This window comes from Pleurodeles waltl, chromosome 2_2, assembly GCF_031143425.1.
Source record: "Pleurodeles waltl isolate 20211129_DDA chromosome 2_2, aPleWal1.hap1.20221129, whole genome shotgun sequence".
Lineage (NCBI taxonomy): Eukaryota > Metazoa > Chordata > Amphibia > Caudata > Salamandridae > Pleurodeles > Pleurodeles waltl.
Window position 1 is genome coordinate 70,512,093 of NC_090439.1, and position 16,791 is coordinate 70,528,883.

General features: G+C 49.9%; 1 protein-coding gene across 2 annotated transcripts in view; it reads left to right on the top strand.

Moving 5' to 3' along the window:
* Positions 1–16,791, top strand: part of RETREG1 (reticulophagy regulator 1) — a 609,140-nt gene that overhangs the window by 439,082 nt on the left and 153,267 nt on the right. For both annotated transcript variants that reach the window (XM_069219479.1, XM_069219480.1), the window contains one exon: positions 7,513–7,639. In XM_069219479.1, coding sequence (XP_069075580.1) covers positions 7,513–7,639 — 127 coding nt within the window. The remainder of the gene's footprint in view (positions 1–7,512; positions 7,640–16,791) is intronic.

The window sequence follows — 16,791 nt, forward strand, 5'->3', positions numbered from 1 at the left end:
TCAAGAGCCCCCTTTGACTCCAATATGAAGTCTATAGTCTTCCAGTGATACCGTGTTAACTTAGCAACAAGTTCCCTCGGATCCGACAAGCACAAAACTAATCTTACCTGCACCAGCAGGTGTGAAGCATCTGGGTTCCTTAGTTTGCTCTGTCTGTAGTGGCTAGCAGTGGCTGCAGCTGAGTTCAGGTGAGTGACCGCACGTGGCACAGGCTGCTGTACTCAGTGGGTGTGTTCCTGAAGCGACTGGAGGCTCTATGTGACTCCTCCTGTGGGGTAAGTGTTGGTTCCTCTCCCAGGTTGTGTGGTTGCAACAATCCTATCTTGGATCCCTGACCTGGGTGATAGTACTCAGGTGTTCCTATGGGGCCTTCCTTTCTCCAGTGGGAGCAGCAGATCAGGTCGCAGTTGCTCATGGTGACCCGCTCTGGCATACTTGGTTACTGTATCTCACAGCATACAGGCTTCTGTCTGATTGGCATGGTGAAGTCCTTCGCGGCGACTCCTGTCATACGGGGTCACCGCCCACTACCACACAAGAGTATGGACCTTACCGCACCAAAGTCTCTTTTCAGCGCTGTCTCTCCTGGTATACAGGGTCACTTACTAGGCACTATGCACAGCTCAATTCTTGGCAAATCTCTCCTAGCATCGGGGTTTGCCATGACTGCTCTGTAAGGGCAATGACTCAATCGATGCACCACCTGTTTCCTCACACCTTCCATAGGGAGTCCACTTAACAGAGCTCCCCACTGGACCTTGCTCCCTCCAATGCTCTCTTCTTCATCACAGGACTCACTGGTCTTGGCAAGCAGGCAGGCACTGGTGCTCCAGGCTCGTGGGCAGGTTGCCTTGGATTCCCTGGAGATATCCCCTCACCAAGCAGAGACTAGCATGCCTTGGCCCCATGTCCTGATCAAAGGCAGACGTCTTGCCGAGCTTCCCCTCCTCACACAGCTTGTCTGGCTGCTTGACAGATGACAATTTTTGGGGTATCAAACTCCCCTTCTCATAGTCTACTTCCAGACAGCAAATGTGATTTAGGGGCTGAATCTTTGAAGATTTATGTGGTGGGTTCTGCTTCTTTTGAAGTGTACAGTCCCTTGATGTGTCTTCCTCATGAAAAGCAGCTTGTCACAGTAGGGGCATATCCAAAGGTAATTTTCCCACAGCACAGACCATGGTAGTAACTAGAGTTCACACCACCTGGATGCCAGCCACAGTTATATGTACATCAAAAGGTTAGCCCAGGGCCCCCAGCCCTACTCTTTATGTTTCTCTTATCAGCCCCATCACCTTCCTGAGATATGCCCAGGCTACTTCCGTGTGATGTGTCATTGAATCAAAGAGCACCCTTTGAAGTTTCCAGGGGGAACCTGGTTCTCCCCTCTCCAGTTTGTGTCCTCCCTAGTTTACAGGAATGGACCAATACACAAATCTCTCTAGGGGGATTCCTGTACCCCCTCTCCTTGATTCACTGTGGAGGCTTGGATCTCCCAAAATCCCAAAATGGAACTCAGTGCCCTCTATGTATTGTATTATCCATAGGCACACATACACCCAGTGCATGTACACAGCACACACTCACTGCCTAGCACTGCATCCTTTGTGTATGGTGCCACTCATAGACACACATACATCCAGCATTTGCATTTAACATGCATGCACTGCACCCTTCATGTACTGTACCACTCACAGGTTGTTAGAAATGGGGTTTCTAGTTGGCAGTCAGTTTGCATCCTGTCCAAGTAGGGACCCTCACTCTAGTCAGGATAAGGCTGAAACCCACACAGATAACCCTTGCTAACCCCCTTGGTAGCTTGGCACGAAGCTCAGGCTTATCTCAGAAGCAATGTGTAAAGCATTTGCACATAACACAGTGACATGGTGAAAACACTACAAAAAGACACCACACCAGTTTTAGAAAAATAGCTAATATCTATTTATATAAAACAAGACCAAATACGCTAAAACTCCAATATACAGTAATAAAAATATGAATTCTGCAATATTTACTCAAAAATACAGTTCCCTTCGAAGTCTATAGCTCCACCTGGGGCTATCAGAGCGCCGTGATCAAGAAAACCAACATTTCAGGCCGGCCGTGGCGTCGCAGGCCAGTAACGGTGTCGGGAAGACCCACAAACAGTACCTTTGGAATTGCAGGACGTCGTAATCCTCATGATGTGATCTGGATAGCGGTGTTGCTCGCGTCGCAGTGTTGGTTCCGGGGTCGGTGTGGGAGTCGTCAAGCCCTTGAAGTCACATGCATGGCAGATCGAACTTCGGGCTGATGAAGTCAGGAGCGCTGGCGTGGATGGTGTTGAGGCTGCCGTGCAAAGCGGGACGATGCGACGTGCGGTGCCCACAGATCATGGTGCAGGCAGTGGCTTGGTGACGGCATCCAGCGGCGTCGGTGAGACCAGGGCTGTGGTGTGAAGTGGGGCGGTGCAACGTGCGGTGTCACCAGGTCACGATGCAGGCAGCGGCGTTGTGGTGGCGTGAGCGCTGTCGTCGGTAAGCCCAAGCCCGCAGTGCAGGATGGGGCGGTGCTTTGTGACCCTCATGAGTGGTGTCCACAGGCCACGGTGCAGGCAGCAGCGCAAGGGTCAGCAGGAGCGTTGTTGTCAGGGATGCCCAGGCTGCGGTGTGAGCCAGGCGATGCTGGAGTGCGGGGCCCACAGGTCGCGGTGAGAGCAGCGGCTCAGTGAAGTTGTCTGATGACGGTGTCGGTGAGACCAGGGTCGCGGAGTAAAGCGGGGAAGTGCAGCTCCTTGCGGCATTGGCAGGTCATGGTGCAGGCCAGCGGCGTCTTTGTTGGCGTCACAGTGGTTTCTCCCCTTCAACAGCACAAAACACATAGGGGGTCATTCCGACCCCGGCGGGTGGCGGGCGCCGCCCGCCGGGCGGAAACCGCCCAAACACCGCCCCGCGGTCAAATGACCACGGGGAGCATTCCAACTTTCCCGCTGGCCCGGCGGGCGATCTTCAAAAGATCGCCCGCTGGCCCAGCGGGAAAGCCCCAGCAAAGATGAAGCCGGCTCCGAATGGAGCCGGCGGATTTGCTGGGGTGCGACGGGTGCAGTTGCACCCGTCGCGATTTTCAGTGTCTGCCAAGCAGACACTGAAAATCTTAATGGGGCCCTGTTAGGGGGCCCCTGCAGTGCCCATGCCAGGGCACTGCAGGGGCCCCCAGGGGACCCACGACACCCGTTCCCACCAGCCTCTTCCTGGCAGTGTAAACCGCCAGGAACAGGCTGGCGGGAAGGGGGTCGGAATCCCCATGGCGGCGCTGCTTGCAGCGCCGCCATGGAGGATTCCCTGGGGCAGGGGAAAACCGGCGGGAAACCGCCGGTTCCCCTTTTCTGACAGCGGCTTTACCGCCGCGGTCAGAATTGCCCCGGAAGCACCGCCAGCCTGTTGGCAGTGCTTCCTCTGCCCTTTGCCCTGGCGGTTAGAAACCGCCAGGGTCAGAATGAGGGCCATAGTTCCCAGTGCTGCAGGTCGAGGAAACTGAAGTCTTTGGTGTCCCTGAGACTTCCAATAGGAGGCAATCTCTACTCCAAGCCCTTGGAGAACTTTCGCAAGCAGGACACACAACAATGTTCAGCCTTTGCACTCTTTTCAGGCAGAAGAGGCAAATGCAGGCCAGTCCAGCAAAGCAACACAGCAAAAGGACAGTACTACTCCTCCAGCTCTTCAGCTCTTATCCTGGGCAGAGGTTCCTCTTGATTCCAGGAACATTCTAAAAGTCTAGGGGTTTTGGGTCCAATACTTATACCTCTTTCTGCTTTGAAGTTGGCAAACTTCAAAGCAAAGTCTCAAGTGTTTGCAAGATCCTTCCGTGTCCAGGCCAGGCCCCATACACACACCAGGGGGTTGGAGACTGCAATGTGTGAGGGCGGGCACAGTCCTTTCAGGTGTAAACGACCACTCCTCCCTCCACTCTAGCTCAGATGGCTCATCAGGATATACAGGCTGCACCCCAGTTCCCTTTGTGTCACTGTCTAGAGGAGAGGTGTAAACAGCCTATCTGTCAAACTGACCCAGATGGGGAATCCACAAACAGGCAGAGTCACAGAATGGTTTAAGCAAGAAAAAGCCTACTTTTTAAAAGTGCAATAATAATAGAGGTCAGTGCAAGGGGAAAGTAGCCTAGACTTCCACGTTGTATAAACAGCTTAATGAAATCTCTCTATGTCATAAATGTAAAACAAACAAGATTTATTAATAATTTCTAACGTTTTCTCCATTTGTATCTTGTGCTAACAAATACTTCTAATAATAAATTATTGTATTATTCATAAGCAAAGGTAGGTGCTCCTAAACAAACAGTGAAAGTGCTATGGTGCAAGTGAGTGACAGTGATATGTACAAGTAGTGCAGAGTGTGGTTGTATAAAAATTATCGACTTCCAGCTTCCATATGACAAACAAAAGGAATCAGCAGCCTATTTAAAGCTATTGCCATTGCAGACTCATCAAAATACCAAATGCCCAAGCATATTCAAAATAATTCTCTGCTGCCGTCCAGGGTGGAGTAACCATTCTTTCATTCCTATCAACTTGAGAATTCCACAGTGATCCGAAAACGTCTGAAATTAAGTTCACCCTAAAGAAGCAGAAACTTGACCATTCCAGCCCAGCAGTTTATAGTCCAATTTTCAAAGTGCTCTCTCTTGACAAATGCATGGAGTAGGCTGCCTTCCCACAGAGATCTAATTTTCTTGAACAAGTTAAGCTCCTCTCAGTCAGCCTGTGAATAAGTACAGAATCAAATGCTCCTTCTGGTATGATCTCAAGAATGCTTTTGAAATAAAGGGGGGCTTTTCTTTTCTTATTCCTGTCCTATCATCAGGGTTTCAAAGTGTTGACCACCAACTATTGTTCTGAAGAGCACATGATACACGAATCATAGGCACATGACTAATTGGATTAGCAAACAGATACAGTTGTCAAGCTTTCCCCATTTCACTTGCCACCTCAACTCTTGGATAGTTGTCCTCTAAAGCTTAAAGCTTTGTCACTTCCATTGCATGGTATATCTGTCCCCAATACCTAATCTTGTCACATCATTCAAGCTCACCTGCTAGTACTATGATCACAAAGCCTGGATTATCTTGAAACTGGTAAACCTTTTGGCTCTCAAGACCTCTGGCCTCTGTGAATGTCTGTAGCATTCAGTGTAAAACACTGTTGAACACTGAATGGTACAGATGGACCTTAAACGTAATTCATCCAGAAAAGAAAATCTTACTTCATGACCATGGCAAAGTACGATCCAACATTAGTTTGGTTTTGATGGAAGTGAAGTACCTCAGAGGGATCAAAGACTCCAACCTCTCACTTAAAATTGAAATTAACAAAGTTGCCAGATATGTCTTGCATATGGAAAGAACATTGTGACATTTCTACCCTTACTTCAGTCTGTTGTTTCAGTGCTTAATTTGAGCTGGTGGTTTCCAGGAGGAGGAGGAGGAAGGGGCACCAGCACTTATGTTTGGGGACTGGTAATTATTGGTTGGCAAAAGAGAGCAAGAGACTTAAAAACAAAGAAAGTGGAAAGCTGGAGGGTGAGAAAAAATGAAGAAACATCTAAAACTGAGAAAGCAGAACCCTGCAAGAGTGAGATAAATGGTGGGTGAGTGTCTGAAAGGGGAATAAAGAGGCCTGATGTTAATTCAAGACTACCAGCTTTGGTTTTCAGTGCATCAACATGTAATTGCACCAGCTGTGGGTTTCAGAGCAGAGCTTTGGGCACCTTCCCTCTTTCCATTACAAATTAAGCATTGGCTCTTTCCCACAGCATACAGGCATCAATATCTATAGTGGTGTGTTAATTATGGAAATGACTACATTGGACGTCTTTGACATCCAATCAGCAAGCTACGATTAGTCAAGAATACTGCAGCCAGACAAGTCCAAACCAAAGCAGATAACACTAAATTACACCTGTTCTCAAAGCCCAATAGTGCTTAATAGTTGATATAAGCATCTCCTTTAAAGCCCTATGATTTGCCCAATGGGCAGTCCACGGGACAGGATCAGGCTTCTTATAATTGAAAATCAAACTGAACAGTCGAAGGAGAAACCTCAGATCAATAATGGCTACTCCTGATTTGTGGGAGATTTTTCTCTGTGCAGACTTGCAAACTCTGGAATGTGCTTCCAAACAGGATAAGGATCACCAGTATTCATGTAATATGCAGAAAAACAATAAATGCGTGGCTGTTCCCCAAATCATAACCCAATTGATATCATGCTACTAGTTTGTGTAAGTAACCCACAGATATATATATATATATATATATCACACTGTTTTCGCTTATCACCTCCTTGGAACTCACTTGCGAAAAAGGGTTGTCTGTCACCAAGGAAAGATATATATATATCTATATATATATATATATATATATATATATATATATTGTTTAAACTTGTTTATGTGATTCATTAATGTAAAGCCTTTACTACTAGGGCAAGCACTCTAATGCATTGAACTGTGGGTTCAGCTTTCATTACTTGCAATTATAAACATGTGTACATGATTGCAAACTTTTAACAATTTGAATCTACTCAGGATTCCAGATTGCTCCCTGATTATATCCAGGTTCATGCAGAAGTCTAGAAGTGATACTGGTGATTGTTAGCTTTCAAAATTAAATGTACGCGAAAACATTGCAACTTGAAAAATAACATTTCAATAAACTTTTGTGCAACCGTTTCTGTGAGGCCATATTTACTAAAATGTGTTAGATGGATACCCGTTTTTTTTTTAAAGATTACTAAAGGAGAATCGGTATAAAACTGTTATGGGCAAAAATTGAAATACATTTGGATCCGATTGTTAAAGAAAGAGGTGGCAGTTATATGTATTTACTATGGTAGAGATGTATATATTTCAGGAATTCACAAGGTTTTTCACAAGTAGACCTGGAAACCATAATCCTTACAAAGATTTGTGAATTCAGTTTTCACATGAGCAAACATACACAGGTATAATTGCTTATGGGTAAGTTTGCTGGACTGTTGCAAATTTACTTATCTCACATCTCCTTATTTTCCCACCATAAAAAAATCTTTACTCCTGCCATTGTCAGGATTACATTTCCAACTGTTTCCAGTGTGGGAAGAGACTGGGGGTGAGTTTGTGAATATCTTTAACCATGTTAGTTTATACGTGTGCAAAGACTCACAGAACATTCTAACCCTGGAAATAATACTTCCATCTGTTGGACAAGTTGATATTTTATAAAATTCTACACCTCTATGGTTATTTTTGTTATAGTGTGCTGTTTGTATTCTCAATGTAATTTGAAAGACTTATGTTTTCAAATTTGTATCAATATTTCACCCATGCTAATTTAAAAAATATACACCACTGTAGCAGACTTGATACTTTTAACCCTCTCTTCACATGGCATAAAAGTTAAGCGTGCTATCTAAACTATTAGAGAACTTTTCAAATTCCAGCTCCCAACCATGCATTTTGTTTTTTGTTTTTCGATGTTCAGATGGGAGGCAATCACAGCAAAGTCGGATTGCAGGCCATGGCTTGGTCAGTGTTTTGCGGAATCATGGACAAACTACCGGACATTTCTTCAGGAAATGTCCCACTTTAAGCAGCAAAACCCTGGCAAGGTAAGCAAAATTCACTACTAAACACATTTTTGCAGGATGCTCTGAATGCAATTTGCTCTCTGTTTTAACACTAAAGAACTACAGTATATGCCGGGATCTTGTGTGATTGCTGGGGTACATATTCAGTTCTGGAAATGGAAAACATTTATTCTGGGATGTCATAAATCGGGTGCAGCAGAAAGAGGGTGGAGCCATGAAGGGAAGTTATATGAGGGGAGATGCCTTGCTGGGCAGAGCCAGTGATAGCTTATGTGCTTTGTTAACAAACTAGACAACTAGGAAAATATGATAGAAAAGTTATTCTCAGTTTTAAGATACTGAGGGTTTAAGCAGTGCTTTGAGTGGCCTGAAAAAGGTGGGTCTCTAAGGGGAATATGGCCTAGGAAGAGATCATAAGAATTGTTTATAAGAGGTGCGGCCTATGTTTCTATAGGAATGGTGTTATAAATTTGGCCTAGAATCAACTGTCCCCTTCGTAATCCTCCTCCTCCTGTCCCCTTCTGGCCGAATTCCTGATCATCATTCTCCTGATCTTCCTTACTCTTCTGGCCCTACAAATCCTCCTTATCATCATCTTCTTGATCTCCATCTTCCTAGTTCTTCTCCTCCTTCTGGTCTCATCTCCCTCCTCTTCTTTCTACTTCTGGACCTTCTTCTCTTCTGTTTGTTTTCCTTCCTGGTGTTTCCCCTGGTCCTGTCATGGTCCTCGGTGTTATGTTCTCCCTAGTCCTAGAACTTGGACCTATTAGCCCTGGTGCACTGTTACTTATTCACCTGTGGCTGACCTTTTTCATCTTTCTGGTTTTGGTGCTCCTAATCCTGGATCTCTTGGTCCTAGTTCATGTCCTTTTGATCCTCCTGGCCTCAGTCCGGCTTGCTCTTGTGATTCTGTTGCTGTTGGATCAAGCCTTTCTCATCCCTGTGGTCCTGGTCTCATTACTTTTGATCGTGGTTCTTCTCCTGGTCCTGAGCTTGTTCACAGTCCTCAAGACAGCCTCCTGATCCTTTTCATAATTCTGATCTTGCTCCCTGGTCCTGGATCCTGCTCTTTCTTTTTCTGAACCTACAGGTCTCAGACCTGATATTTTTTGTTGTGTTCTATGTGGGAGGCTGGCCTGGCGTGTGGTCAGTACCTATGGTACTTACACCTTATACCAGGTCCAGTTATCTCTTATTAGTGTAGTGTAGTCAGTGTCTAGAAGCCAGCCTCTCTAGAGGTAGCTGTGGATGAGCAGCCAAGGTTTATCTAGGCGCCATGCAAAGCTCATGCAATACCACTGTAGTCCCACAGTACTCACAAACATGAAAGTAAACAGTGTTACAAAAATAAAGGTACTTTATTTTGGTGACAGAAATAACAAAAATACCATAGAGGCTATACTCCCTTAGGAGGTAAGTAATACACAAATTATATAAACTAGTGTGCAGAAATAGGCATAAAAACAGTTAGAAAACAGCACCTAGGTAAGTTTGGTGTGTAGAGGGGAGCTGGGAGTCCTAGAAAAGCTCAAAGGTAAGTACCACAACCCATCCCAGTTTCAAGGAAAACAGAAGTAAATCACAGTAATTTTCCCGGATCACACACAGAAACGGGAAGAAGAATTATGCAAAACCCAGAAGAGACTGCAAGACACCCAACAGTGGATTCCTGGACAAGAAGATCTGTGGAAGAAGGAGACCAAGTCCAAGAAGCACAGAAGAGTCCAGGAAAAACAGGAGATCCTGCTAACGTAGGTGAAGGTGCAAAAGGAGAACCACCAGTGGAGAAGAAAAGTCAGTATTGCACCCAAGAAGACGAAGTCGAGTTCCTGGAGGGTGCAAGTGATGTCCCACACCGTATGGAGGATTACAGTCGGGTTTGTGTCGTCTGAGTCACTTCAGTCTACCACCCGTGATGCAGGGTCCATGCAGCTCAGCAGGAGAGGGGATCCACGCAGCCTGTCGTCGTTGCAGTTCGTGCCTGCAGAAGCAGGTGAGTGTCTCCTCCAGCCCAAGGGAGATTCCTTCTTCCTTCTGATGCAGGCTGAAAGAGGGCTGTCCTCAGAGGATGCACGACTGGGAAACTGTTGCAGTTGCTGTCAGGAGCCTGAGATAAAATGTTGCAGGAGGCGTCTTGCTTCTTTGTTGCAGCTTGTAGGGTCCTGAAGAGTCCAGATGCAGTTTGTTAGGTGAGAAGTCGAAGTGGAGGGTGCAGAGGATTCCTGCTGGAGTCTTGCAATCTGAATCTGAGGAACCACCCAAAGGAGAGACCCTAAATATCCCTTGAAGGGGATTAGTCACATAACCAGGTAGGCACCTATCAGGGGAGGGCTTTGACTTCACTTGCTGGCACTGGCCACTCAGATACTCCCAGTGTTCCCAGCCAACCTTGAATCTAAGATGGCAAAACCCAAGAACCCTCTGGAGGAGCTCTGAGCGCCACCCCTGGGGTGGTGATGGACAGGGGAGTGGTTACTCCCCTTTCCTTTGTCCAGTTTCGTGCCAGAGCAGGGTCTGGGGGTCCCTGACCCGGTGTAGACTGGTTTATGCAAAGAGGGCACCAAAAATGCCCGTCAAAGCCTTTCCAGAGGCTTGGGGAGGCTACCCCTCTCCAGCCTGTAACCCCTATTTCCAAAGGGAGAGGGTGTAACACCCTCTTTCAAAGGAAATCCTTTGTTCTGCCTTCTGGGCTTGAGCTTTTCAAGCAACAGGAGAGCAGAAACCTGTCTGGGAGGTGGCAGCAGCTTGGGCTGCCTGGAAACCCTCAGGAGGCTGAAATGGCAATACTGCGGGTCTCCTAAGGAGTCCCCAGAAGGCATGGAATCATACAACCAATGCTTGCAAAAGCCTTGGGGTATGATTCCAACATGTTTGATACCAAACATGCCTGTGTTCGGAGTTACCATTACATACCTGGACATAGGTAGTGACCTATGTCCAGTACACGCATAAAATGGCATCCCCACACTCACAAAGCCTGGGGAAAATGGGCCTTGAGTTCGTGGGGGCACCTCTGCTAGTGCAGGAGTGCCCTCACACACAGGTACTTTGCACCCTGCCCTCTGGGCTAGAAGGCCTGCCATGGGGTGAGTTATAAGTGACCTGGTGTAGTGAAAAATGGCAGTGAAAGGGGGCTTGCACCTTTTCACGCAGGCTGCAATGGCAACCCTGCAGAAATCTTTGCATGGGCTCCCTATGGGTGGCAAAATATATGCTGCAGCTCGTAGGGATCCCCTGGAACCCCAGTGCCCTGAGTACCTAGGTACCATATACTATGGACTTATAAGGGGGCACCAGTGTGCCATCTGTGGGTGAAATACTGTGATAACAGTAACCAACAACTATATTTAAGGGAGAGAGCATAACTACTGGGGTCCTGGTTAGCAGGATCCCAGTAGACACAGTCAAACACACTGACAAATAGGCCAAAAGCGGACGTAACCAATCTAGAAAGAGGCTACTTTCCTACAGTCTACTTGATCATGGCCATTCTGGTCTTGGTGCTTGTGTAGATCCCTGTCCTGTTTCTGGTTCTTCTGATAATGGACCTCATATACCTCTCTACGCCCTGATCCTTATGGTGTGGGTCACTAACTCTGTTCTGAGTCACCTTAGGTGTCTTGTTCTCCCTGCTGGCCCTGGTCCAGTGCTCCTTATCCTGCTTATCCTGGCCATTTTGGTAATTCTGGTTTTGGTCTTCATTGTCCTGATCCTGTCCCTGTTGATACTATTGGTTCATGACCTCCATGCTCCCTTGGTCCTTGTCCTAGTCTTCCTGGCACCTTTGGTCTGGATAATCGTAATCGTGTTCCTACCTTTGGCACTTTCGGGGTCATTACAACCCTGGCGGACGGTGTTAAAGCGGCAGTAAGACCGCAAACAGGCCGGTGGTAAAAAAATTGTAATTATGACCGTGGCGGAAACCGCCAACAAAGACAGCCACTTTAACACTCCGACCGCCACGGCGGTACAGACAAACAGCTTGGCGGTCACTGCTAACAAACAGGCGGAAGACAATGTACGGCCCACAGCATCACAACCTACCAATCCGCCACCTATTCCGGGGCGGATTCACCGTGGATAAAAACATGGCGGAAACAGCCATTTCAAAGGAAAAACGCTCACCTCTACACACCCCACGAGGAAGGAGGACACCATGGAACCGGAACTCCAAATTCTCCCTGCGATAGTCTTCCTGCTCCTATACGACCATTATCAACGCCGGCGCCGAAGACAACGGTGAGTACTGCACCTACGACATAGGGGAGGGGGAGGCAAAAGTCCGGGACACACACACGCAGCACCCCCACCCCCACCCCCACCCCGACCCTCACCCACTACAACACACACACCAATGCATAACCAAACATTACAGTAACAACCCCCAACCCCCCCGGAAGAATGCAAAGTCAAAAGGAAATTAGTTCAACCATTGTAATATATCAAAATACAGTAACCAAATATATACAGATATATATACACATTCAACAAAATATACATCACGATTAGTAGTGCAGGTAATGCACCATTCATTGTCCGTGGACCACTGGGCCCAAAATGCATGGGCGAGGCCCACATCAGATACCTGATCAAAACGGAGAGAACACTGCCGGGGCATCATATAGAAATACAACAGGCACCTCAGGGGGAAGGGAAGAGGGGGCACCTCAGCTGGATGAGTGCACCACGCCAGATCCACGAGGGGGCTCCATGCCCATTGATGTATCCTGGGGGGTGCAAAGCCACAGTCTCTCAAGTCTCTACAGTGGGTGGGTTGCCCACTGTACCATCCTGGGGAGTGCAAAGCCACAGTCTCTCAAGTCTCTACAGTGGGTGGTTTGCCCACTGTACCATCCTGGGGAGTGCAAAGCCACAGTCTCTCAAGTCTCTACAGTGGGTGGTTTGCCCACTGTACCATCCTGGGGAGTGCAAAGCCACAGTCTCTCAAGTGGATAACAGTCTCCACTGGTTCTGGAGGGGGACTGGTGCCCAGAGTGCTTCATCCTGTGAAGGACAGACGGAGTGGATGCATGTCTCCACTGGTTCTGGAGGGGGACTGGTGCCCAGAGTGCTTCATCCTGTTAAGTACAGACGGAGTAGATGCATGTCTCCACTGGTTCTGGAGGGAGACTGGTGCCCAGAGTGCTTCATCCTGTGAAGGACAGACGGAGTGGATGCATGTCTCCACTGGTTCTGGAGGGGGACTGGTGCCCAGAGTGCTTCATCCTGTGAAGGACAGACGGAGTGGATGCATGTCTCCACTGGTTCTGGAGGGGGACTGGTGTCCAGAGTGCATCACTCTCCCCGTGACGGTCCCAGTTCCGTCACTGCCCCTGTCGCACATGGGCTAGCGGTGTTTGAGTTGGCGGTCCTTGCCCTGTTCAGCGGACTTTGCCCTGTTCAGTGGTGCTTGCCATGGCGGTCTTTGCCCTGTTCAGCGGTGCTTGACTTTGCAGTTTCTGACCTGTTCAGCAGTGCTTGCCATGGCGGTCTTTGCCCCGTTCAGCGGTGCTTGACTTTGCAGTTTCTGACCTGTTCAGCGGTGCTTGCCATGGCGGTCTTTGCACTGTTCAGCGTTGCTTGACTTTGCAGTTTCTGACCTGTTCAGCGGTGCTTGCCATGGCGGTCTTTGCCCTGTTCAGCAGTGCTTGCCCTGTTCAGCGGTGCTTGACTTTGCAGTTTCTGACCTGTTCAGCGGTGCTTGCCATGGCGGTCTTTGCCCTGTTCAGCGGTGCTTGCCCTGTTCAGCGGTGCTTGCCATGGCGGTTCTTCATTGCCCAGCTGGGCTGGGGCTGGCGGTCCTTCATTGGGCAGCTGGGCTGTGGGTGCCGGGGCCATCCTGGGCAGCTGGGCTGTGGCTGGCGGTGGCCTCCTGGGCACTGACCCTGGCGGTGGCCTCCTGGCCAGTGACGATGGGGCTGCCCTCCTGGGCACTGACTCTGGAGGAGGCCTCCTGGCCAGTGACGATGGGGCTGCCCTCCTGGGCACTGACTCTGGCGGTGGCCTCCTGGCCAGCGGGGATGATGGCGGTCTTCTCCGCCGTGCTGCTCTTCCCAGACTTTGGCGATTTCTTCTGCCCCTTCCCCACCTTGGGAGGAGCCACAGCTGAGTGGACACTCCCCCCGGGACCCTTGTGTGCGGCTTTGCTGGCTGGAGCCTTCCCCCACTCCCGCTGGGCACTGTCCAACTTCTGGTGCTTCATAGGGGGGGGGACTGGCTGTGCTGTGGCTCCGTGTCACACTGGCTGCCCTGGTGCCCGGTGCACTCCACATACCTCTAACAGGCACCACTGAGATTTTTTGGCTGAGGTGCTAGTACGGGACCTATGAATTGGAGGGGGGGGAGGGAAAGAGGTCAAGCTTGGTCAGGAAAAGTTTCTTAGGAACACTGGGACGGGTAGCTGGAGGGGGTCTGGGAGTGGAGGAAGAGGAGGTGGTTGTAGGATGTGTAACTTTTGTGGCTTTGGATGCAGGTGCATGCGCTGGAGGCTGTCGTGAGGTGGATGTATGTTGGGTGGGTGTGTGCCTGCGTTTGTGTACTTTGGGAGGGGGCGTCACAGACACACTGGGAGAGGACACAGGGGACGTGTAAATGGTAGTGGGGGTGGTGAGTGCAGGTGAGCAGGGTGTGTTGGTGGGTGTGCTGGTGCGGGACCTAGTGGCTGTTGTGTAGTGCATGCAGGTGAGAGTGTAGACGACACTGGGAGGGAGGAGGGAGATGAGGAGGAGGGGGACACAGTGGAGGCAGTGTCTGTATGTGTGTGATGCTTGCGTGAGTGCCTGTGGGATGTGTGGTGCTTATGTTTGCCTGAGCTTCCCTTGTGTGTTGAGGTGTGTGCAGGCTGGTCTGATGGTGTGCTTGGGCTAGGCTGGGGTACACAGGATTGGGTCTGGGTGGAGGAAGTTGGAGGGGGGAGACTAGAGACAGGGACAATGGCTGCCATCAGTGCTGAGGCCAGAGTTTGCAGGGTTCGATGAAGGGCAGCATGACCAGAATGAATGTCCTCCAGGAATGCATTTGTGTGCTGCAATTCCCTTTCTACACCCTGGATGGCATTCAAAATGGTAGACTGCCCAACAGTGAGGGACCTGAGGAGGTCAATGGCCTCCTCACTGAGGGCAGCAGAGGTGACAGGGGCAGGGCCTGATGTGCCGGGGACGAAGGTGATGCCCACCCTCCTGGGTGAGCGGGCATGGGGCGAAGGCTGAGGGGCTGCTGGGAGGGCGGTGCTGGTAGGGGGGGTGGTGGCTGTACCTGTAGAAGTGGGGGGCACAGATTTTGCCACCACCACAAGGGAGCTCCCATCAGAGGACGAGTCCGTGTGGCTGATCCTCTGACCGCCGTGAAGCTCTCCTCACCCTCCGTCCCACTGGTGTATTCCGAGTCCGTGGTGTGGCCCTCCATGGCCATGTGGAATGCAGCTCCCTCGTGCTCCAGTGCCACTGCTCCTCCGCCTGATGATGCTGATGCACACAAGAACAGGGAGAGCACAAAAAGGGGGGGGGGGGGCGACGGAAGAAAGACAGGTTGAGTGCATGGCTTACCGCTACCGTTGGTGGACAATACAGACACAGCAGCCCCTGCACTACGCCGCGGTGTTGGGCTCTACAGATGCAGTTCCTGGGATATGACCTACATGGCTATGGTGGACATCAGCACACATAGATGACACAGGGGCATGTATACCTGTACTTGGCACTCTACAGAGGTGGAGTGGAGTGCCACATGGCCTGCATTACGGAGGGGCCTAGCCTACAGAACTCGCCCTGGCCTAGGGGAACCCACAGCCCTCCTCCCCCACCCAGACACCTTCACTGCGCGCAAAGTCCGCAGAATGATATTGTACTCACCCCCTTGTGTCTGCTGTGATGCCCTCAAGCGCCCATCCAACTTAGGGTAGGTCACAGCCAGAATCCAGTACATCAGAGGGGTCATGGTGCGACGGGCACCCTTCCCACGTTGGGAGGCCATCCCCAGCTGAGCCTCCGCCGTCTTCTTGCTCCAGCGGTGAATGTCCTCCCATCTTTTACGGCAGTGGGTGCTCCGTCTGTGGTGGACCCCCAGGGTCCGGATGTCCTTGGCGATGGCACGCCAAATATCCTTCTTCTGGTGGGTGCTGAACTACATGACATGTACAGGGGAAGAAGAGAAGTCATTACCAACTGCACTGTCAAAGTGAGTGGCCCACATCCCTACCCTTGCCATGTGGCACATGCATTCACAGTCCTTCATGCACGCAGAACTGTGGCCCCTTCCTTCTTACAACCAGCCCTCTCCACACAGGCATAGCCCATACAACTTGCTCCCTGTGTACTTACCTGTTGGTCTGGAGGACCGTAGAGTAGCGTGTACTGGGGGAGGACCCCGTCCACGAGCTTCTCCAACTCCTGTGCAGTGAAGGCAGGGGCCCTTTCCCCAGACGCACAAGCCATTGCCTCTTCCAGACCGAGGTCACAGCAGCACTTGCAGTGTAGGTCCTTTCCTGTCGAAGATCAGGTATCGAGTGATTGAACAGATAGAAAATGGCGCTGACGTCCACGACGGTGCGTATCATCACTGCCGGCGCACTTCGTCATTGGCTCCTGGGACCCATAGGGTCCAATGTTAACCAATGCAGCATTGTGCCGCGGTCTTCGTCCGCCTACCGCGACGGTGTACAACGCCAGCGCAGTTACCTCACATCCCATTGTCCCAGTTTAGAGGTCAGGCAGCCGCCATTTCAAGGGCCCACATGGCTTCATTTTTAACTGTGTCACACATACCTAGGCCTAGACTCAACACACATACAGACAACTTTTTGGATTATGTTTCGTGTTCTGTGTAGACTGTGGGTCATACCTCTGAGTTGTTTGACTCTGTGGTCGGTGTTGTCCTTCCTAGGCACCGTCCGCTGGGACATGTGAGGAGATGGCGGAATCCTCCGGTGTACCGACTGCTGGTGGATCTGTTGACAATGGAGGAGTGACATTTAATCATCACCTACATGTTTGACTGTGCCACAATCCAGGAACTGTGTACCCAGTTGGAGCCTGACCTGATGTCAGCAATCCGCCATCCCACAGGGATCCCCCCTCAAGTGCAGGTCCTGTCAGTGCTCCATTTCCTTGCAAGTGGGTCATTTCAAACAACAGTGGCCATGGCATCAGGGATGTCCCAGCCTATGTTTTCCAACG